General features: G+C 37.4%; 1 protein-coding gene across 1 annotated transcript in view; it reads left to right on the top strand.

The window, feature by feature from the left end:
* COL24A1 (collagen type XXIV alpha 1 chain) overlaps nt 1–25702 on the top strand; it is a 304137-nt gene that overhangs the window by 79891 nt on the left and 198544 nt on the right. Inside the window, exon 18 of the mRNA XM_036348461.1 lies at nt 4423–4476. Coding sequence (XP_036204354.1) covers nt 4423–4476 — 54 coding nt within the window. The remainder of the gene's footprint in view (nt 1–4422; nt 4477–25702) is intronic.

Below are 25702 nucleotides of genomic sequence, written 5' to 3'. Positions count from 1 at the left end.
GTCGTGAAACTTGGTGGTGTTAGTAGAATATAAAAAGTGTATATAAGCCTACCAGGCTGGAATTTTCTCTCTTCAGTTTTAGCATATATAGCTAATCCCTCAAGTTTTCTGTTCATATGTGCAGACTTTTGGATCTCACCCTCTCCAGCCCTCTTACCTTAGGCCAAAACCAAAATTCTGTGAGCCCTAAAGATTTTGATTGATTTATCATTAAACTAAACAATAGACTTTTAAGCCAGAAAGTATAAAGTACTTTAAATGATATTTTAATTTTCCCAAATATCTGTTTCATTAAGAAACATTCTGAAAAATAGATAACATGTCATACTCTCTTTGAGTCCAAATATTCTAGTTCCTTGTCTTTCCCCCCCGCCCACCCTTCTACATCAATTAGTTGAGAAAAAAAGGATACCTTATATTGTCGTTAACATGAAACCCAACAAATGATAAAACTAAAATTACTGAATAATTACAATTATTTAAATAAAATGATTAAAACATGAGTTAAAAGTATATCCCTGCAGGTTAAGATCACAAAAATGACCATAGCTAACATTTACTGGGTGTTTACAAAGTGCCAGGTGCTAGTCTAAGAGCTGTAACCTCTAATTTAATCCTTACGACAATTATGTGAAGTTGGTACTGTTATTATTCCTGTTTTATAGATTAGGTAAACAGAGGCACGGGGAGTTAAGTCCCTTGCTCAAGGCCCCACAGTTAGGTGGAAAACCTAGTTAATCACTTAAGTCAGAGACCATGCTCTTAGCCACTGTCATACTGCTTTAGGATTAAACATTTTGAAATTTAGTATTTTAATATTGATTACAACTCTATGAAGGTGAAGGTGATTGTAGATAGAAAAAATAGATATAACATTATAATTTATTGATACAACATTATAATATACATTCAAAAAGGAGTGTTGTTTTCCTAATTCATCATGTTCTCCCTAACTCCACCTTCCCCTCACAGTATTATTTTTGCATCAAAAGAAGAGCATTAAGTTACAGAGCTTTATATACCACATTCTTTTTAAAAAATATATTTTATTGATTTTTTACAGAAAGGAAGGGAGAGGGATAGAGAGTTAGAAACATCAATGAGAGAGAAACATTGATCAGCTGCCTCCTGCACACCCACTACTGGGGTTGTGCCCGCAACCAAGGTACATGCCCTTGACCAGAATAGAACCTGGGACCCTTTAGTCCGGAGGACGATGCTCTATCCACTGAGCCAAACCAGCCAGGGCTATATACCACATTCTTTATAACTTATGTCAGTGGCAGCATTTCATATACACCTCTCAGGTATTACTTAATCCAAAGAACAATATTTGGTATCTATTTGTCAAATGAAATGTCAGTGGTGAGCTTTGCTTTTACTAGTTCATTACCCTGAACACTCAGGATAAACCCAGTCAGCCATGTACCCAGCTTGTGCCCCAGAGTTGAATCTCAAAACTCCGAAGTACGTAAATAAGAGGCATGAGAACAGGTCATGAAGCTAAAAAAAAAAAAAAAAAAGCTTCCATTTCTCAAGGGTACTTCTAAATCACGTAATCTGGCAAAATAATTTTTTATTTTGTATAATGTGAGGGCTTTCTAACTTTTGATCATAATAAAAGGAAGTGGCACAGCACAGTTTCTAAGGCAAATACTAGGTAATCAGTGATACCAATATAGTTCCCTTATGCTTTACAATTAGGTACTTGGGAAAATGAGAGTTAAGTATCTTGCATATATAAAAAACCCTTTAAATATCTTCTTACTCTCTGATTCAGTTTATATTGATAACATGTTTATGGGCATGAGGGAATCACTGATCTGAGAAACAGACTTAGATTTTAGTCCCAGACCTAATACTGACCTTTCCGACCTTGCATTTAATCACTGTGGTATCCAGTTTCTCGTCTAAAATGAGAGTCAGACTATCTCATAGTTAAGGTTCCTTGCAACTCTGACTCTGATATTTTCCCATTTTAGCAATAGTGCTTATTAATATTTCTCTAGGCCTAGCTAAAGAAAAGGCAGAGAGGTTGTTTTACCTTTAACACATTGTCTTAAAACCCTTAAATTTTTTTCCTGGAATAAATTACTAGAAACTCTAGTGTGATTCTTATAGGGCAGTGATGACAGGGGGTATAAGATGGTAAGGCTTTAGTTGCTCATTTCATACCTTTCTATACTAATCTAATAAAAATTTTTTAATGTCAGCAGCGATTACTTTGGTAGGTGATAATTGACCATCTCTTGTTTTATCAAATCTTTAAAAAAATATATTTCAGATTGAAGATAGGGTAGAGATTTATGAATTAATATTTGTAAAATGACCTTGTCTTTAGACTCACACTTTAGCACTTGTTTGTATCTTATTAATATAAAAAATTATAGGGGTTTTACCTGGAAACTTTCACTAGTTATGGAAGGAAAGGCACCTGTTTTATGAAAAATTGCTTTCGCAGAATCAGCTATCATATTAGTAACAAACTATACAAGTTAGTGCCTACACTCAATCATTACTATTGTAAAAAGAATGCCTTTTATATCTCTTGCTTTTTATTTTATGTTATCTAAGATTTTGCTGTTACTGATATTGTTTCCAAATGGATCTAAATTGTAACATGAAAGAATATTTTCAAGATTAAAAAAAAGTCCTGTTTTGGAAGGTTTTTTGCATCCTGGAATAGGAGCCCCTTTGCTCCTATTTGCAAATGCTTAAAAACCAGAGAAAACTACCGCTCATAGGGTGTTAAGAAACTTTCTTTCCTTGAAACAGAGAAAACAATTATATTATAGTATACCGTATATCCTTTCTATTTTTTAACCAGAAGTTGTCATTTTTAGAGGTTTACTTAATCATTACTGAATTCTCTAAAAGGTACTTGAAAATTCAGTTTTTATGAGAATTGACATCCAAGGAAACTTGTAGTTCAAGGATTTTTAAAAATGAAAAATATATTTGAATAAAAAATAAAATTATTTCACTATTTATTTTTTTAAATATCTGGTTGCCAGTCAACTTTTCTGAAAACAAAAACCTAGGGTAGAATGCTAGTTTTTCCTCAACGCTTATATATTTAGCTTCTTGTTTGGATGTGGCCACTAGAGGGCCCCAGTGAGAACTCAGTTCCATCTCTAAGAAAGGTACTTGTCATTTCAAGAATTTAAGACTCCTAGGTACTGATGATGATGGATTGTGATTTCATTTTTTTAGGAGGACTTAACTGAACTCTTGCCTAATATTTTATCATGTTTATCTATATTCAATTTTTTACTGTTTTATATCCAGATTACCAGCACTATATGAGTGGATTTAGTACCGATGGAACACTGTGCTTTACTTCTGGGCACGTGGATGAACCTATATTGTATATTGCAATTGTACATAATCTGAGGCCTATTTAAGTCCAATTTAAACTCACGTAGAAATTTAATGTGACAAAAATAATGAATTTTATGGTTTTTTTTCTTGTGAAAACAAGGTATCAGTCTACTGGCCTTTTCCATTCTGTGCTTTGTCTCTTGAGAGCATTGCTAGCCCTCCCTGGTTTCAGGCTTTATCCACATTTCTCTTTCCTCTGACCTTCCTCGCTAGCCCTGATTGCACATTGTATGTCTGAATGCCGGGAAATGGCTTCAGAGCTATTGAAACCAAATCCTCAAATTTTTAATTAAAGGATCAAAATAATCTAGAAATTCTGTGCCTCACCCAGGAAAGGAGAGAGGATGTGATGGGAACTCTTAATAGTTACAAAACTGGTTCACATTTAATGAATACTTTCTATGTGCCAGGCTCTCTGCTTAGCATTTTACTATATTATCTCGTTTAAACCTCACAGTGACTGTGTAAGAATGTTAGTAATGTTATTATTATTATTTTGTTTTATTGATGAGAAAACGGAGACTTGGAGAAATTAAGCAACAAGCATTTAAATCCATGTGATTCTGAATTACTTAACCAGGACTCTTCCAGTGTCAAAGGAGAGAGAAGTTTTCAGAGACAGTTCTGGGGCTGTGATTATTTACGAAAGCAATTTTTCATCTACATTTCCCTACACTGTTGAGTCCAAATTTATTGTCTTATCTCTGGGTAACATGTACACACACATACTTTTTTTTCTTTATTTGAGCCCTTAAATCATTAAATTGTTTGTATGCCTAACACTAAAGAATAAATGTATATCACATCCAAACACATGTTATTTAAATACATTCTCTACAGTCATGGTTACAAATGAAGTCTTTCTGAATAGCGGTTACAACTTTGTTTGACAGTATATTAGTGTTGTGTGCTGAGATGTCATTACAACTTTGTGTGGCATAATATATTGAGTGCTGTCTGCTTACCATGTGTCTTTTTCCCTTTAAATTGTATTCATTAAATTAATGTTTATACTTGTATTTCCTCCCTACCCCATTTTAGGGCAAAGCAGGTGACCCAGGACCCCAAGGACCATCTGGCCTTCCAGGACCAGAGGTAAAATGTTGGTGGGAAGATGATAAATTTGGGAAAAAATAGTAGAAATTACATTTGATTGATAAAACATGTTTTTACATAATAGGCTTTTAAAAGGTTCTCTTTAAAGTTTACATCTTTGTAAATAGTCTGGATTAAATGTTTTCTTTTGTGTCAGGAGATATGTGACAGTTACCCCCTAAAAATAAAAAATAAAAAGGTATTATTAGCCACATTATAGTCCTGATTCTATCACAGCTGTTTTATTTGTTCTGCACAACTATTAATAACACATACTTGGGGCTTGTAATCAAATTTCAGGACATACTAGTAAACTGCACTGAATTTTTAATGCAAAATGCTTCCAGTTTTGCTATATGCAGATATAATTTGGATCCCATTCCTTAGAATAAGTACAATTAAGTCTGTGGTACATACATCAAATTTACTGTGTATTTTTTGAAATTTTGACTTTGGCTTAATCTTGATGTACAATGACTACCCCACCCCCCACCCCCCGCAAGCCTACAACATAGAACATAAAATTCTGAGGTGAAACATTTGAGTTTTTAAAAATCACTTACTGAGTCAAAGAGATACATACTCCAGGAGCTAAAGCTCCTGAAACTCACTCTAGTTCAGAAATATGTCAAAATATATATTCATGCAGGGTGTCCCCCAAAATGTATACACACTTTAATAGCTGAGAGCTCAACTTTGAAAATGAAATGTATTTTAATAAACACTGCCTGTGTAATTATTCAAAATGGGTGTATACATTTGGGGGGACACCCTATATGCACATGCTAGTAGAAACCCACACATACACATACATCAATTCAGAGTCATAGACTTAGCAGTGAAACTGAGAAAATGAATTTTTGGCTTCAGAATACATAACGCAGAGCAATAACGTTCCCCCAGTGTCGCAGCCATGGGCATTGCTTCTAGGAACTCTGTGTGGATGCCTTTTCACTCTCTGTGTAAATGCTTTCTCACTCTCCGTGTAAACCGTAAGATCTAGGTACTCCACAGCTGTCTTTCAGGGTTGGCTGGTTTCTTCAACAAATGTCTCTCCTTATTTATTGTCAAATTTAAAACACGTTGTATATTGATAGTTCAAAACTCTAAAAAATACTACATTGTGTACCTACTTTTATTAATAGGGAGATGCCAGGAGGTAAAACACAGCACTATATGGATGTCATCATTCTGGGAAGAAGGAAGTTATGAGTAATTAAAACAGTTACTAGTGGGTCATTAAAACAGTAACTAAGAGACTAATATAAGTTCATATTTTTTATGAGCCTGCATTTAAAAAATCATCTCTTATGCAAATCTTCCTGGAATGAATCGTATTTACCTGTCTTCTCGTACTGAGGATACAGAACCTAATTTACCTTTTATTACCTTTGAAGGCTGTTATGATGAACATGGGTTGTTCTGTTGTAACTTCAGTTATAGATGGTATGCACACTAGGAAGGACGGTGTCACCTCCTTGCTCTTAGAGTGGTTTTGAATCACTCTTTTTTTTTAGAAAGTCAGGTTAATGGATACATGGGCCATGTTTTTACTTAATACTCGGTCTTCCTGGGATGTTTCCTTTTCTCTGTTGCCTTTGAGACTATGATTTGCAGTCACCATTCACAGCACTGTTGCATTGGCTTTGCCTTCTGCACTTGTCATGCAGGGTCCTGAGCCCTGACTTAGCAAGTCTGTGACCATTTGTCCTCCTCACCTGTATGGCATTTTCTCATGGGGCTGAAGACGTAACCTATGCTTTCTCAAGAACTGATGCAAGGTTGTTTTGGGAAACGGGGCCCAGTCCAAAGATTGTAACTTCTTGATCATAAGAATAAAATATGTCGGCAATCATATACTAGGCAACACTTTTTATCCAACATTAGGCTTTTAAGAGAATTGCAGGTCCAAGAATTTAAAATTAATATGTTTAATATTATAGCAAGCCGGGAAAGTTTCTACTTGTACAGTACATGAATTTTCTCAGATGAAAGGTCTCCTATGTTGTGCTGAATTTAGACTTTATCCTGTAGGCAATGACGAAAGATTTTTAAGCAAGGGAAGGAAGTGATTGGACTTGTGTTTTTGACTTATGTGTAACAGGAGCAAAAGTAAAGGGGGAGAGAGGCAGAGGACACAAGACTAAATGTTTTACTTGCTAAACTTGCATACTTGTTTTTCAATAAACTTTACCATAAGTCTATCTAGCTTCACTAAAAAATATTGTTATTATATTTATTAGGTTTGACTTATATTTATAAATTAATTTAGGGAGCAGTGATATATTGAATCATCCTCTCCAAGAACAATGTATGCCTTTCATTTAAGTCTATTTTTGTTTTTTTCAGGAATGTTTTAAAGTTTTCCTCATATAGTTTTCTGTACATTCCTTGCTAAACTTGTTCCTATCTCATCTTTGTTGTTGCTGTTGTAAATGGGATTTTCTCTATCATTCTATTCTCTAACAGGTTTCTGTATAGTATATATGAGGATTATTGATTTCTGAACATTACTTTTACATCCTGCTATCTTAATGGTTTCTTATCTTTGAGTTAGCTTTATCACTGATTTTTCTAAAATTTTGTAGACATGCTCTCATGTAATTTTTCAAATAGAGGTCATTTTAGTTCTTCTTTCTCAGTTCTCACACCTCTCATTTAATTCTCATGTTGAATGGCAGTGTAGTACCTCTAGTACGGTGTAGAAGAATTAGAAGTAGTGTGCATTCTTGCCTTGCTTCTGATATTAATGGAAATACTATGTTTCATCATGAAGTAAATGCTGGAATTAAAATTAAAATATGCATATATTTTATCATGTTAAAAATATTCATCAATTCCTATTTCTTAGTGTTTTTAATAAGGGATGGTTGTTATAGTTTGTCAAATATATATGTTTTGTCAAATATTTGTTATGTTTTCAACATCTAGGGAGGTAATTATATTTTTTTCTTTTAGATCTATTTATATAGTATATTATGGTAAAGGATTTTCTATTAATTATTTTTATAAAATGAATATTTCTTCATAAATTCTATATACTGATTGTTTCTATATAATGACTATTTTCTATTTCATTAAAAAATTTTACTTGATCATGGTCTATTATTTTTCTAATCTAATGCTAATTCTACTAATATTTTTATTCTACATCAATATTTATAAGTGATATTGATCCTACTTTTATTTTTGTACTTAATTATCAGGTTTAAGTATCAATGTTGCATTTGTTTCATCAAAATAATTAGGAAGTCTTCAGTTTTAATGCTCTGGCATAACTTGTGACACATTTGGACTATCTTATCTGTGGGGCTTTGGTGGAATTCCCCTGGGAAACCATCTCAAATTGGAGCTTTTTATGGGGTAGTTCCCTGATAAATTTCTTCAGAGCTTCTGTGGAAATTAGCCTGTTTAAGCTTTCTATGGGGTTAAATGTTATTTCCCTAGATAATGATCTGTTTCATCTAGGCCAGTGATGGCTAACCTTTTGAGCTCGGCGTGTCAGCATTTGGAAAAACCCTAACTTAACTCTGGTGCCGTGTCACATATAGAAATTTTTTTATATTTGCAACCATAGTAAAACAAAGACTTATATTTTTTGATATTTATTTTATATATTTAAATGCCATTTAACAAAGAAAAATCAACCAAAAAAATGAGTTCGAGTGTCACCTCTGACACGCGTGTCATAGGTTCGCCATCACTGATCTAGGCTGTCAAATTTACTTTCAGATAAACCTACAAAATTGTCTCATGATTTTTTAAAAAAAAATTAATGTTTAGTTCCCATGTATCATTTAAAAACCAAAAATTGCTTTTTTAAAAAATATTTGTGCTTTTCTCCTTTTTCTTAATTGGGCTTGATTCAGTTCGTCTATTTTGCTGTTTTTCTCAAAATATTTCTAAATATTTTATCTACATAAGCGTCTTCTTTTATCTTTATCATTTCCTTGAGCTTCTTTTGGTTTACGTTGTTCTTTTTATTTGGAGCTGGAATTCCATTTCATTTATTTTCGTTCTTGAAATTAAGAGCTATGGCTTTCCCTCTGATCACTTTAAAAATGTATCCCATAAACAGACTGACAGCTGTCAGAGCGAGGGAGGTTGGGGGCTGGATGAAAGAAGGTGAAGAGACTGAGAAAAAAACACATCACATATATAACACATAGACACAGACAGCAGTGTGGTGTTAGCCAGAGGAAAAGGGGGCGGGGGTATGTGGAGGTGGGCAAAGGGTGGGGAATGGAGACAGAAAGAGACTTTGCTTGGGGGGGTGGCACACAATGCAGTGTGCAGATGATGTTGTATTGAGTTGTAACCTATATGGTTACACTTGAAACCTATATGGTTTTGTGAACCAGTGTCACCCCAATAAATTCAATAAAAAATAAATACATAAAATAAAAAAAAAAACAAAAACTAATGCATCCCATAGATTCTGGTATGGAGTATTTTTATTGCCATTCTTTTAAGATATTTTGTAATTTCCCTTTTAAGATGGTTTGTATTTTTCTTTTCATACAAGAGTTATTTAAAATTGAAAATTTCCAAGTGGGAAAGCCTGTTGGTTTTTATTTTAATAATTCCTGATTATATTACACTAGAGGCCCGGTGCACAAAAATTTGTGCACTCGGGGGTGGGGGGTCCCTTAGCCCGGCCTGTGCCCTCTCGCAGTCTGGGACCCCTTGGGAGATAACGACCTGCTGGCTTAGGCCTGCTTCTGGGTGGCAGAGGGCAGGCCCAATCCCTAGGTGCAGCCCCTGGTCGGGCTCAGAGCAGGGCTGATTGGGGAGTTGGGGCACCGCCCCCTGTCATGCACAGAGCAGGGCGGATTGGGAGGTTGCGATGCCACCCTGTCACGCTCAGGGCAGGGCCAATTGGGGGGTTGGGGCACCGCCCCCTGTCACGCACAGAGCAGGGCCAATCAGGGGGTTGGGGCACCGCTCTCTATCACCCACAGAGCAGGGCCGATCAGGGGGTTGGGGTGCCGCCACTGTCACACTCAGGGCAGGGCCGATGGGGAGGTTATGGCTCTACCCCATCACACACAGAGCAGGGCCCGTGACGGGGGGCGGGTTGGGGCGCCGACCTCTATCACCCACAGAGCAGGGCCGATCAGGGGGTTGGGGCGCCTTCCCCTGTCACGAACAGAGCAGGCGGATAGGGAGGTTGTGGCCCCGCCCCGTGTCACACACAGAGCCACAGGGCGATCAGGGGGTTTGGGCGCTGCCCCCATCACACTGATCCCGGTGCCGGGAGGCCTCGTGGCTCCGCTGATCCCAGTTCTGGGAGGCATATTACCCTTTTACTATATAGAATAGAGGCCTGGTGCATGGGTGGGGCTGGCTGGTTTGCCCTGAAGGGTGTCCTGGATCAGGATGTGGGTCCCCACTGGGGTGCCTGGCCAGCCTGGGTGAGGGGATGATGGCTGTTTGCAGCTGGTCACACACCCTTCAGGGTGGGGGTCCCCACTGGGGTACCTGGCCAGTCTGGGTGAGGGGCTGAGGGCTGTTTTCAGGCTGGGACTGAAGCTCCCAACCGCTTTTTCTTTTTTTTTTTATTCTGGGCCAGCTTTAGCTCTGAGGCTCCAGCTCTTAGGCCTCCGCTCCTGAAAGCAGGTATCTGGTTTGTTTGGGTTCTCGAAACTCTGTATCAACTCCAGCTCTGAGATCCCAGCCGGCTGAAAGCTGGTTTCTGGGGTTTTGTTTAGCTTCTATTTGTTACAATGTTTCTTAAACTGCAGGCTCAGAGGCCGGCAAGGCAGGCGGGGAACGTTGGTTTCCTCCATCACTGAAGCAAGCAAGCCTCATGTTAGTTTCAAGCTGCCTGGCTGCCGGCCGCCATCTTGGCTGGCAGTTAATTTGCATATCTCCCTGATTAGCCAATGGGAAGGGTAGCGGTCGTACGCCAATTACCATGTTTCTCTTTTATTGGTGTAGATTGCTATCCAAGACTATTGTTCTAATTTTGGAACTTACCAGTCTTTTCTTTGTGACTTAATGTATGGTCACTTTTTGTGAATGTTCCATATGTACTTGACCAGAAGGTATATTTTCATAATCAGATATGAAATTTAATATATAGTGGATTTTCTCTTCCTTATTGACTATGTTCTTTAGTCATAGAAGCTATATCTTCACCTGTTTGCAGGGGTCTGATTGATCCGTCTGTTAATGGGATGGACTCTGGCTTCTGTTGATCCAGTTGCTGTTGGGGCCACAACTGGCCCTCATTTCTCCCTCCTTCACAATCCATTTCAAATCCCCTCATTCTCAGTTCTCACCTCAGTAGGTCTGGGTGGCTTATCAGATGGTTTAACCTAAACCTTTGTTACTGAAACACATGAACTTTTGATAGGAGCGCCACAAAATGTCCAGTGTGTTACCTGAGTTCCACATGTATTCCTTCGTGCCCTTTTTGGGTAAAGCAGTCTTGCCCTCCTTTTGCTTCAGTGTCCATGAACCATGCCAGCCTGGTGACTCCTCCTTCCAAACGCCCTGCTGATGGCCATCAGTTTTACTTTACTGGGAGTTTGGCTGTGTCTCCTGTCAAGCGAGCGCCCTTTTGGGAAACAGCATATCCAACCCTAAAGAGCCCAAGCTCTAAAGCAGCGGTTGTCAACCTGTGGGTCGCGACCCCTTTGGCGGTCGAACGACCCTTTCACAGGGGTTGCCTAAGACCATCCTGCATATCAGATATTTACATTATGATTCATAACAGTAGCAACATTACCGTTATGAAGTAGCAACGAAAATAATCCTATGGTTGGGTCACAACATGAGGAACTGTATTTAAAGGGCCAGAAGGTTGAGAACCACTGCTGTAAAGGAAGGGAAAACAAACTCTTAACTAAAATACGTATTTATCTTTGTGAAGATGAACTGCTGATACTTCCAGATTGGAAGGGGCCAACATGAATGCAAACTGTCTTATATTCTCTTTTTTTTTAATTATAAAGGAAAAGAGCACATTTGCCAAATCAGTGGTGTATGTGGTGTATTACTAAGTGGTGTATTAGTGGTGTATTACTAAGGGAGGCCTTAGTAATCTGCTTTAGTAATAATGCTTACACCTGACACAATGGGGGCTGTGGGAGTCGACAGTCATTCTTCAGAATCCAGCTGGTGAATAAACCTGTGCGCTTACAGGGACCACCACCTGTACATTGTTTAGGTCTTTAATGACGGCACTCATCGCTGACATTCTGTCCACACACAATATGATGGCAGCCATGTAAATGTGAATGGTTGGCTGATCCTGGGAACCTAACGATAGGAGTATTCCTGCCATTTAGTCTCCTCATTTGATAATCTCATGCTAATTATTTGTTACAGGTTTTTTGAGATACCTATTATACATTAATCACTAAAACACTGAGGTGAATTAGATTAGGTCCTGACTTCAAGGAGCTTATATTTTTTTAAAAATCAATATTCAGTTCAGACTATCTCAAAGCCTTCACTATCTGTCCTTTTCAAAGATATCAAGACTAATTAAGTTTCATAAAATAAAATATTAAATATCAAGTCATTTTTAAAAGTCTAAAACCAGTGTAATGCTCAGAAAAAAAATTATAAAATAGCCAAAAGAATTTTTTTTGGTCTCTCCATTCTATATTCTTTCCTTCTTGGGCATGAGTTCTTGTCTACCTCAAATGATACATCTCTTTCTTTCCATAATTTATCCTTCTAAGCCTGTTTTAGAGAAAAGCCTGATAAATATATTTCAATCCAAGCAATAAATAGTTAACAGCTAATTGCAGTGTAATCCCCTTTCAGAGATATTTACATTTCAACACTGAACATAAAACCTGGAACTAATGCAATAAGTCTTGAATTTGTAGAATTTTGGCTGTTATTCAGTTAGCAGGGAAAAAAATGTGGGTGATTAGAAACTATGATACTCCTCAAATTAATCATACCATATAAGTGGCCATGGACACTACCAACAAGACAGGACAATACTGGATAATATTTCTTGCTAGTGCCTTTTAGTTTGAAAGTTCAGGTCTCCATAAAAGTTGGTGAAAGTATAGCACTCAAGTTTTTGTTGTAAATTCTATATTACCTGACATTGGCATTGAAAAAAACTGTTATCATTAAAAAGTGTCTGAACAAATGTCACTTCAAACCACTTCAAACTCTTTTTTTCTTGCTTCTTAGTATTTTACTTATTGTAGGCAAATTATGAAATTGCTATAAATATATCTATGCATTTAGCACTTCACAGAATTAAAATATTAGAAATATTTTAATATCAAGATAGAGCATCAAGTGCTTTAAAATTTTTCCATATTGGTTCTTCTTAGTAAGAATATATGGAAAATGCCATACAGGAATCTTTTCTATTCCTTTAAGCATAGTAGTATCAGTTTTGAGCACTAACCCCATGCTTTCTCCCAATGCTAAAAGCAAACCACCTTTGAATGTGGTTGCAGGATACTTAGAATGTGTGTTGATTCAGCTGTTAACCTCCCTTTGCTACAGAGATTATCAAATAGTTGAGTTTTGGATGATGTTCTTCATAAATGGGGCCAGTTGTTTACTACAAAAATGAGCTGAAACCAGTAATCACAGAGATGTCAGAAGTGGTCAAGCAATGGGTCCTCTTTTCCACCGGCATGGTCTACATTAGAGACAAAAGACCAAAGTTCATTTAAAGAGTCTGACATCAAGCAAAAGCATGCTTCCAAATGTCCATTTTAGCACCTTAATTGACTTAACAGAATAAGCCAGCCTGTGGCCAACTACATGAGTTGATGGGTTCCGTTCACTTAAACCTATTATTTTTTGTTAACTTTTACCACTTGAGTTTGGTCAAGGAACTTGGTATTTTTAGTTACTATTCAAGAAGTGGTTATGAAAGAAAACACCTGATTAAGCCAGTCAATAAACACTTATTTCTTGAGTTCCTATTGTGTGCAAAGCTATACCTAAGTAAGTTATATACAACAATATATTATACACAACCTGAGGAAATTTGTAGTCTAGTTGGGGAAAATAAGGTATATACATAAACTGTTAGACAATGATAAAGGCATTATATGGGAGTTAAATAAGTAGTATCAAATAATGGTCAAAATAGTTTACTTAAAAATTATAAATTGAATGTAATATTGTGAAAATTTCAGTAAAATAACAGTGGACTTTGCAATTGACTTGTAGGTTTTTTTTAAGAGTGACTTCAAACATACTGTGAATACTATTTAAACAAAGTCTTATTTAGCACAAGGAGTGTATGCTTGTATCATAAGGAATTTTATTGTTTTTTGCTGTTGTGGATTTTTCTCTGCTGAGTTTTTCGGATGCAATATATAAATGGAATTCAGCTGTACTATATTTTTGCTCAAATATATAGAATTACAAAAGGGGAAAATATATGAATAGCAGTAATCATTTGCAAAGATTTTCAATAATATCATAATGGAAAAATCTGTTTATGATGGCTATTTAGATCTAAAACAGCAAAAGAGAATGAAAGAGAGCCAGATACCTAGATGAATTCTTTATTTTGCATTTATTTTTCTAGAAGCTCATTTTCTATTTTTGGTTTTCTCAGAAGATATAACAGTTCCTTAATTTGCTGTTGTGTGCTGCCTTGTGCTAAAATTTAGTTTCTATAGTTTACTGGGAAAGTGAATTTATTACTTTTACTCTTCACAATTTTTTGGCATTAACTTTTGGATGGGTTATTCTCACTCAGAAAAGGTAATTTTAACCTTTTTTATTGCTTTCCTGAAATGGTATGTATTTCCACAAATGCTAAAGAACAGACTTTTATGATTATTATTTTGGATCTATGTCTCATACTGAATTCTCCTCTTATAGGTCCTTTCTCCCCTGGTACATTCTTTCTTGTTTACATATGTGAAATTTCAGTACTATATATAGAAGCTATGCTGGTTGACTTAGGGATTTGTTGTTGTTGTTTTGGTATTTTTTGGCTTGGTTTCTAAAAGGGTAACTTTTGAAACTGGGTAATTGAAAATAAAATTGTTCAATTTGTTTTTAACTTGGTCGTCAACTCAGGCCATCTAATATTTATTGAATGTGCTGTATGCCCAGCACTAGATGAGGCTTTACATAACTTTTCCCTCTAGCAATTCATAATTTATGTTGTCCTATCTTAAATGATTTGTTAGTTTTATCTTTTCTTAATATGACTATTTCTCTAAAGGATCTATTCATCTCTACATTTTACACTTAAAAAACTACAAAGAAGATAAATTTAAGCCAAACCATATTGAGTTCTTGTATATGTAAAGCAAAATGGATATAAAAATCAATGAAAATTTGAAAATTTTCAGGAGTTAAATGGTCTAAATGCCATTCTTAGCTATAACAACCAAGCATTTTAAAGCTGTCTTATAAAATACTAGAAATGTTTAAATTTCCCCAAATAAATAATCTAAAATCTGAAGTTTACTCATTTAATCTGGAGGAAAATTTAATGAATTTAAATTTTACAAACTGTTGCCTACCAAAAACAAATGATTATCTAAAATACCTGATACTAATTACCTTTATTCACAGCTTTATTAAGGTATAATTGACATACTGAGGTAGTTATATTATAAAATAATAAGATGAATATATTTAAGTTATGCAGTTTTTTTATAAATTTCCATGTATGTATAAACCAGGGGTCCTCACACTTTTTAAACAGGGGGCCAGTTCACTGTCCCTCAGACCGTTGGAGGGCCGGACTATAGTTTAAAAAAAAAACTAGTCGGCTGCTAAACAACAGGCAGCTGCGGCAAAAACACCCGGAGGGCCGGATAAATGTTTTTGGCGGGCCGCATGTGGCCCATGGGCCGTAGTTTGAGGACCCCTGGTATAAACCATCACCAAGACCAAGATAGTGAATGTATCTGTCAAACTCAATAGTGTTCTTGTTCACCTTTCGTAACTTCTCCCTTCTGTTTTTCCTGACCCTCCCCTTTTCAGACTACCACTGATCTACTTTTTGTTAGTATAGATTAATATGCATTTTCCTAAAGTTTTTAGATAAATAAAATTACATAATGTGTAATCCTTTATAATCTGAGTTCTTTTATTTAGCATAATCTATTTGAGATTTGTCCAGGTCGCCGCATTCAGGTTGATTTCATTTTACTGATACGCTATTACTTTATCCATTAGATTGTTTTGTGGATTGTTTATCCATTTGAACCATTTCCTTTTACCAAAAGGACTATAAATCTCAATAGAAAACAGAGACTTCAGAGACTTCTCTCCTGTTGCTAAGCACTAATGTGCTAGATATATTCCAGAGAGCATTGTACACTTACTTTATTAGGACATTCTAGCTTCCAAACTCCTGATTACTGCCAAAATCACAATACAATATTTTACTTTTATAATGTCCCAGGAAACTAATGGAATCTGCTAGTGCCTTTGGTTCCCAGTTTTTGCTTTAAAAAAATGCGTGTGAATTAGTCTCCAGCCTTTAGTAATTAGAGAATAATACAGCATTGTTTTTACTGAAGAGAATGCTGAGTCATTTTTCCCTGTGCAGTAAACAGATGTGAGGGGTCCAAAAATAGAAGACGCTTTTTTACTTATTATTTTTCAAGCTTCCTTAGGTTTCTACTTCTTGATAAAAATTGCTGATTAGATTATTTCTGTTAGGAAGGCATCAGATGCAGGATATAAAATCAGTATACAAAGATCAGTATACAAAGATTAGTTGAGCAAACTATCAGAATGAAAAATTAAGAAAACACTCCTATATAATAAAAGGGTAATATGCAAATAAACCGAGCGGCAGAACAACTGAACAACCAATCAAAGAGTAATATGCTAATGATATGCTAAGGCTACTCAACTGCTCGCTATGACATGCACTGACCACCATGGGGCAGACAATCAACTGGTTGACCAGTTGCTATGACATGCACTGACCACCAGGGGGCAGGTGCTCTGGCCATAGGTTAGCTTGCTACTGGGGTCCGGCCAATCGGGACTGAGCGAGAGGGGCCAGACATGCCCTGCCCTCCCAGGGTCCTTCCCTGGCTGATCGTGCACTGGTGGGGTCTCTGAGCCTGGCCCGAACCCTCTCACAATCCAGGACCCCTCAGGGAATGTCAGAGAGTCGCAGGCCACTCCCCTTGGGAGGGTGCCAGACACAGGGCTCATGGCTGGTGAGCACTGCTACGGCAATGTGAGCCTCTCCTGATGGGGACTGATTGGGTATGAGCCGGCGGCAGGCACAGTGGGGCCAGGATGAGCGGGAGCGGCAGATAGGAGCTGCAGGCAGCGTTGGACTGCAGGTTTTGGCCCAATCCCTGAAGGCCACCCAGAGGGACCCCCACCCATGCACGAATTCATGCACCGGGCCTCTAGTTCTGTTTATAATTGCATCAAAAAGGATGTAATTCCAGGAGGTGAAAACCTGTACACTAAAATCTATGACATTGATAGAAGAAATTAAAGACACTATAAATGAAAAGATTTTTCTATTCTTATAGTTTAGAAGAATTAATATTTTTAAAATGCCCATATTACACAAAGCAATCTACAGATTTAAGACAATCACTATCAAAATCCCAATGGTATTTTTCACAGAAATAGAACAAACAATTCTAAAATCTCTGTGGAACCAAAAATGACTCCAAATAGCTAGAGCAATCTTGAGAAAGAAGAACAAAGCAAGAGACATCATGCTTCCTGGTTTGAAACTATATCCCAAAGATATAGTAATCAAACAGTATGGTGTCAGCATAAAAACAAACACATAGATCAATGAAACTGAATAGAAAGCCCAGAAATAAACTTAATTATATATGTTCATTAATCTATGACAAAGGAGCCAAGAATATAAAATGTGGGGAAAGATAGTCTCTTCAATAAATGGTGTTGGCAAAACTAGACAGCCACATACAAAAAAGTTAAATTGGACCCCTTATTTTATACCATACACACATACCTCATTTTATGTGCCTTGCCTTACTGAGCTTTACAGATATAGTATTTTTTACAAATTGAAGTTTTGTGGCAACTCTGCACAGAGTAAGTCTATTGGTACTATTTTTCTAACAGCATTTGCTCACTTTGCATCTCTGTGTCACATTTTGCTAATTTGTACAATATTTCAAACTTTTTCATTATTGTATTTGTTCCTTTGATCTGTGATCTGTGATCTTTGATATCACTATTGTAACTGTTTTGGTGCACCATGAAATACAGCCACGTAAGAAGGTGAACTTAAATTATAAATGTTGAGTGTTCTGACTGCTGCACTGACCGGCCATTCCCCAGTCTCTGTCCCTCTCCTCAGGCCTCTCTATTCCTTGAGACACAACTATGTTGAAAAAGGCAAATTAATAACCCCACAATGGCCTCTGAGTGTTCAAGTGAAAGGAAAGGTTGCACAACGCTCATTTTATGTCAAAAGCTAGAAATGATTAAGTATTGAGGAAGGCATATTGAAAGGTGAGAAAGATAAAAAAAGAAAAAAGAAAGAAAAAAAAAAGCTAGCCTCTTGCACTAAACAGTTAGCCAAGTTGTGAATGCAAAAGAAAAGTTCTTGAAGGGAATTAAAAGTGCTACTCCAGTGAGCACATGAATGATAAGAAAGTGAAACAGCCTTATTGCTGAGATGGAGAAAGCTTTCGTGGCCTGGGTAGGAGACCAAACTAGCCACAACATTCCCATAAGCCAAAAGCCCAATCCAGAACAAGGCCTAACTCTTTTCAATTCTCCGCAGGCTGAAAGAGAGGAAGCTGCAGAAGAAAAGTTTGAAGTTAGCGGAGGGTGATTATGAGATTAAGAAAAGAAGCCATCTCTATAACATAAAAGTGCAAGGTGAAGGAACAGTACTGATGTAGAAGCCACAGCACTTTATCCAGAAGATCTAGTTGAGATAAATATGAAGGTGGCTACATTAAACAATAGATTTTCAATGTAGATGAAACAGCCTCACATTGGAAGAAGATGCCATAAATATACCAGCTAAAAAGGAGAAGTCAATGCTTGGCTTCAAAGCTTAAAGGACAGGCTGACTGTCTTGTCAGGGGCTAATGTAGCTACTGACTTTACATTAAAGCCAGTGCTCATTTACCATTCCCAAAATCCTAGGGCCCTTAAGGATTATGCTATAGCCACCTGCCTGCGCTCTATAAATGAGCAACAACGCCCAAATGACAGCACAGCTGTTTACAGCATGGCTGACTGAATATTTTAAGCCCACTGCTCAGAAAAACTTATTTTTTCCAAAATATTAGTGCTCATTGAAAATTAACCTGCTTACCCAAGGGCTCTGACTTGATGTCCAAAAGATTAATGTTTCATAACTGCTAACACAGCACCCATTCTGCAGCCCATGGATCAAGGAGTAATTTCTACTCTCAAGGTTTATTACATAAGAAATACATTTCGTAATGTTGTAGCTGCTATAAATAGTGATCTCTCTGAAGGATCTGGGCAAAGTAAATTGAAAACCTTCTTGGAAGGATTCACCATTCTAGATGTCATTAAGAACATTCATCATTCATGGGAAGGGGTCAAAATATCAACAGTAACAGGAATTCGGAAGGAGTTGATTTCCACCCTCTTAGGCGACTTTGAGGGATTAGACCAGTGGAGGAAGTAACTGCAGATGTGGTAGAAATAGCACCATAACTAGAATTAGAAGTGGATTTGAAGATGCGACTGACCTGCTATGTTAAAAAATTAATTGCTATGAATTTCATGATAAACCTTTAATGGGTGTAGAGTTGCTTCTTATGAACAAGCAAATAAAGTGGTTTCTTGAGATGGAATCTACTCCTTGAGGTGAAGATCCTGTAAAGATTGTTGAAATGGCAACAAAGGATTTAGAATATTACATAAACTTAAGTTGATAAAGCAGTGGCATACAACTCAATGGAAAAAAGTAAAATATTATTGAATCGTTAAAATGTTATTCAGTCTTTAAAAAGAGGGAAATCACACCATTGTGACATGGATGCACCTTCAGGGTATTATGCTAAGTGAAATAGGTCAGAGAGAAAGAGAAATACTGTATGCTCTCTTCTATATGTGGAATCAAAAAACCAAACCAAAACAAAATTTATAAATACAGAGAACAGATTGGTGGTTGCCAGAAGTGGTGGGAGGGGGACAAAAATAGGTAAAGGTGGTCAAAAAGTACAAACCTCCAGTTATGGGTAGTAAAGGGTAAAGGGGGCCAAGTATATGGTGACAGACAGTGAAAAAATAAAATAAGTCATGGAGAGGTAATGTACAGCACTATGACATAGTGAATAGCATTGTAGTATGTATTTGAAAGTTGCCAAGAGAGTAGATCTTAAAAGTTCTCCTTATAAGAAAAAAATGATAACATTTGTGGTGCGTAGGTTAACTAGAATTGCTGTGGTGATTATTTCACTATATATACATATATCGGATCAATATGTTTTACACCTGAAAGTAATATAATGTTACATATCAATTATATCTCGAATTTTTAAAAAGGCACCAGAAATCAGGCTGCTCTTTCTTTTCCTCACTTAGGTGTTATACTTTCAGTTATGATGTGATGGCTTAATTAAGACAGTGAAGCACGTTGAAAGAGAAACCATTTTGACTTTGCAATGTTTTCCAGTTATTTTAAATTAAAATGAATTAGAGTATCCGTATGAAATTTTTGTTTTTAATTTCCTTCCTGTATAGTTTCATGCCAACATAATTTTTTAATCAAACTATAGACTCTGAATGATAAACTTTTTATCTTTCAATCTGGATGGTCTCTACTTGGCAAGAATGGCCATGTCCTGTCATTTGATTTACATTTTGAACAGTAAACTTGAGAGTTAAAAATCTTTTATAGACATGTTATCATTAAAGTTCAGTTGACTCAGTTAACTCTGATTTTATATTTACAACTTATTATTTAAAAGATAAGATCTCAGCTTGGTAGTAACCTGGGTATAAATTTTTCAAATAGTAAGATGTTTTCTGGCCAAGTTTTAGAGATTGTTTTTTCTCCTATGCTGATGTTTTCTGAACTTTTTTCCCATACGAAATCAGAATTTAAAACAGCAAAAAAGGGAACATTTAATAAACTTATGCAAATGAAGAAAGCTTAAGTGATATAGAACTGAAAAATTAGAAATCTATGTACAATAAAAAGTGAATATAAATTAGCCAACTCGATATGAACATTTCCAGCTAAGGATTAATACAAAAATATTCACCTTTTTTCTTTATACATATATGACATGATGATTCTAGCAAACTAAAGGCAGAGATATTAAAAATATTCTCAAACTTTAATGATGGTGTGGAATAGGTTTTGACAACATTCTACATGTTTTCTGAACTTTTACATAAAGTGTATCACAAACAATTACAGGACAAACACCCTTGTAACCACCACACAGGTCAGGAGTAGAACTGCAAGAGGCTTTTACGGATCCCAACCCAACCACAAGCCTAGCTCTCCTCCCAAAAGTAAGCTGTCACTCGTTTTTCTTTGATGGTTTATCACTCAAGTATGTATCTTTTAAAATGAAAGTTTAGCCTTGTGTTATTGCTATGTCTTCTAATCTATACCATCTTTTTCCATTTCCCTTTTCTTCCCCTTACAATTTAGTTGTTGAAGATCCTCAGTCATTTAACCTGTGTGGTTCTCACACTGTGGATTTTGCTGATTTATAGTCTTATGGTGTAGTTACACATGTTTCTTGGTTTTCCGTATTTCCTGGAATTGATAGTCACATACAGAGTCCTGGCCATATTCAGTTTTGTTTGTTTGTTTGGAGCAAGCCTATAGGTGGTATGTCTTCTTTCATCAGGAAGCACATAATGTCTAATTATCTGTGTGGTTTTTTGTGTATGATGTTATTAATAGTTGGTTACTAAACTGTCTAGATCCATTAGATCATTTAGAGCAGTGGTTCTCAACCTGTGGGTTGTGAACAATGAAAATAGATCCTACATATCAGATATTTACATTATGATTCATAACAGAAGCAAAATTACAGTTATGAAGTAGCAACAAAAATAATTTTATGGTTGGGGGTCACCACAACATGAGGAACTGTATTAAAGGGTCGCGGCGTTAGGAAGGTTGAGAACCACTGTTTTAGAGGATTACAAAATGGAAATATTTTTGCTCTATCATGTCTTTTAAAGTATTATATATGTCTCCTTTTCCCCCCATTGACCTCTCCCCAGTTGTTCCCACCCCACCCCCAGCACATGCCCTCATCCCCCTACTGTCTGTGTCCATAAGTTATGCTTATATGTGTGCATAACAAGTCCTTTGGTTGCTCTCTCACCACCAACAACTCCTCCCCCGCCCCCTCCCCCCCCCACCTCCCCTCCCTGCCCCTCTCCGCCTCCCCCCCCCCTCCGCCTTCCTTCTGAGGTTGGATGGTCTGTTTGATGCTTCTATGTCTCTGGATCCACTTAAGTTAGTCAGTTTATGTTGTTCATTATGTTCCACAAATGAGTGAGATCATGTGATATTTATCTTTCTCTGACTGACTTATTTCGCTTAGCATAATGCTCTCCAGGTCCATCCATGCTGTTGAAAATGGTAAGAGTTCCTTCTTTGTTATAGCAGCATAGGATTCCATTGTGTACATGTACCACAGTTCTTTAATCCACTCATCTGCTGATGGGCACATAGGCTGTTTCCAAATCTTAGCTATTGTAAATTGTGCTGCTATGAACATAGGAGTGCATATATCCTTTCTGATTGGTGTTTCTGGTTTCTTGGAATATATTCCTAGAAAATGGATAAAGGAGTTAAACGTAAGATGGGAAACCATAAAATCTTAGAAGAATCCATAGGCAGCAAAATATCAGACATATGTTGTAGCAATATCTTCACTGATATAGTTCCTAGGACAATGGAAACTAAGGAGAAAATAAACAAATGGGACTACATCAAATATTCTGCACCACAAAAGAAACCATCAACAAAACAAGAGAGCCCACTGCATGGGAGAACATATTTGCCAAAGTTAATAAGGGTTTAATCTCCAAAATTTATAGGAAACTCATACAACTTAACAAAAGGAAGATAAACAATCCAATCAAAAAATGGGCAAAGGACCTAAATAGACCTTTTGGAAAGAGGACATACAGAAGGCTGGGAGACATATGAAAACATGCTCAAAGTCACTAATAATCAGAGAGATGCAAATCAAAACAACAATGAGGTATCATCTCACACCTGTCAGAATGGCAATCATCAACACATCAACAAAAGACAAGTGCTGACAAGGACTTGGAGAAAAAGGAACCCTCATGCACTGCTGGTGGGAATACAGACTGGTGCAGCCACTGTGGAAAACAGTATGGAGTTTCCTCAAAAAATTAAAAATAGAACTCCCATTTGACCCGGTAATCCCACTTCTAGGAAGGTCTTTTTTCTTTATTGGCTGGAACGCATTCCTTTATCTACTATTTGGTTAGTAGTGGCATAATATATATAGGAAAGGTAGAATAAATGCTTGATTCTTTATTTTTGTTCACCAGTTTTCAGAATAATGAATTGGCTCCCTTTCCTCCTCTAAACATACACAGTGTTTTTGTTGTTGTAGCATTATGAACTTATGAATTCAAACATATTTGACATGTTTTCATCCATTGCAATTCTTATACTTATTGAAGTTCATATTGTTTCCTATCTGGCCAATGGGATCCTCTCCAAGCTCCTAGAGTTCTTTTTAAAATTTTTTTATTAATGTATATTTTATTATTGATAGTATTATATCTCCAATTTCTGCCTCTTTCCCCCCCACTCCTCCCAGCCCTTACTGACCCCTCCCAGGTCTTCACCCCTCTATTGCTCATGTCCATGGGCTATGCATATAAGTATATAAGTTCTTTCATTTATCCCCCACCCCCACATTGAGGTATGTCAGTCTGTTCCATGCCTCCCTAGAGTTCTTTCAATAGGATTCTAGATAGTGTTCTTGCTTTCCATGGAGATGCTCTGAATCAGTGGTTGAAAACCTGTACCCAATGGCTGAAAGTAGCCACCAAGCATGTTGTCCTTTTTCTTTTCAAAAAAAATCAGTCATTCAACAACAACAACAAAAATCTTATTTTTAGCACTAGTTGTGGGGAATATGAATGTTAATACAACATAAAACTGACTTCAAGGAGTTTATAATCTGACAAGGAAAACAAAACAAGCCAAAACACTACATAAGTGACTTGATAGGACCCAGGATGGTATGAGAGTTCATACAAGGGACCTAACTCAAGGTATGGGGGTCAAAGAAAGATTTACAAGTAAAATACTATTCAATCTTTTATTTAAAGCATTAGTCTGCCAGTTGAAGAAAGAATGATTTAAGACAGAGTAGGCATAAGTGAACCTGATTTCCTTTAATTAGAAAAGTAGTCAGCAAGTCTGTATTAAACATATTCTATTCCAAAACTTTCAGAAATTTGATTTTGTGATCAGTCTTTCTGTTACCACTGCCTTTTTTTCTGCCAGAAATGTTACCAAGATATATTTTTCTACAGAATCCTTTTTTTAAATTGGAGTAATGGCATGTCTGCCCTAATCCAACCTGGATGAGTCAGTATCCTTTCTTTTGATTTTTCTTTCCAAGAAGAGCATTTCAGAATCAACCTTGCTATTCTCTTTTTCTTGTGGGAGTTTTTATTACCATCATATTGATACCTCCACTGAACTACCTTTTCTAGCCTACATTCACTGGACCCTCCTTTACTTTTAAAGATGCCAATTCTTGAACTTCTCTGACTTTCTATTTCTTTGTCCCTGTCCACAGGAAACACAGAAACAGCTTTATATGTGACAAAATAAATATAATTGCAATCAAATTAAAATTGCAATCCTTAGCTTATTATTATTATTGAACTGGTCATGATGAACAACAATCTAATTCATTATTTCAGCAAGAAGATTAATTATTTTAGAGTAACATTCTAGGCCTTTTCTCAGCACAGAATTTATTTAACATTATAGTACATCTCTGTTTCTTAAACCAACTATTTTAGTCTACTAAAGCATAATTTCCAGAAAGGAAAAATTATGATTCTCAGGAAAATATGAAGTAAACATGGGTCAGAAATTTTATTCACCTCATTAATTAATGATGGTACCAGTAAGAGGTTAAGATGAATTCAATGAACATTTGAGGAGATAAGTATTTATAGACATACTAGAGGCCCAGTGCACGATTCGCACACCAGTAGAGTCCCTCAGCCTGGCCTGTGCCCTCTCGCAATCCGGGATTCCTCAGAGATGTTGGAGAGCCAGTTTCAGCCCGATCCCCGCAGGCCAAGCCAAGGGACCCCACCGATGCACAAATCTGTGCTCCAGGCCTCTAGTATGCATATAAGATCTTTGGTTAATCTCTTCCCTCCCTTTCCCCTCCCGCTTCCCTCTGAGATTCATCAGTCTGTTCTATGTTTCCATGCCTTTGTGTTGAGTGTCTGCCCCTAAGTGGTCATGGCCGGTTGGCCTGTTGGCCGGTCACTTAGACTTTTATATATATAGACTAGAGGCCCAGTGCACTAAACTGGAAGTCAGACATCCCTCTCATAATCCGGGACCTCTGGCTCCTAACCGCTCACCTGCCTGCCAGCCTGATCGCCCCCTAACCGTTCCCCTGTCAGCCAGATTGATGCCTAATTGTTCCCCTGCCAGCCTGATTGCCCCCAACTGCCCTTCCCTGCTGGCCTGTTCGCCCCTAACTGCCCTTCCTTGCTGGCCTGATCACCCCCAACTGCCCTCCCCTGCCAGCCTGATTGCCCACAACTGCCCTCCCCTGCCATGACCCACCTCCTCCGCTGGGCCCTGCTTCCACTGTGTGTGTGGCCATTTTGTGATGGCCATCTTGTGACGGCCATCTTGTGATGACGTTAGGGTGTGATGCATGAGGGTGTGACGGCCACTTAAGCTATTATTAGTATAGATAGAGGTCCAGTGCACAAAAATTTGTGCACTCGGGGGGGTCCCTCAGCCCGGCCTGTGCCCTCTCTCAGTCTGGAACCCCTAGGGTGATGACCACCTGCTGGCTGAGGCCTGCTCCCCAGGGGATTGGGCCTTAGCTGGCAGTCATACATCCCTCTGGCAGCCCGGAAGCCCTCAGAGGATGTCTACTTGCCAGCGGAGAGAAGGCCCAAGCTGCAGCCAGACATCCTTAAGTGCTGCTGAGGAGGCGGGAGAGGCTCCCACCACCACTGCTGTACTGGCAGCCGTCAGCCTGGCTTCTGGCTGAGCAGAGGTCCCCCTGTGGGAGCGCACTGACCA

Source organism: Myotis myotis, unplaced genomic scaffold (genome assembly GCF_014108235.1).
Source record: "Myotis myotis isolate mMyoMyo1 unplaced genomic scaffold, mMyoMyo1.p scaffold_m19_p_2, whole genome shotgun sequence".
In the NCBI taxonomy this organism is placed as follows: Eukaryota; Metazoa; Chordata; class Mammalia; order Chiroptera; family Vespertilionidae; genus Myotis; species Myotis myotis.
Note: the sequence above shows the minus strand (reverse complement) of the source record. Positions and strands in the feature narration are given on the sequence as shown.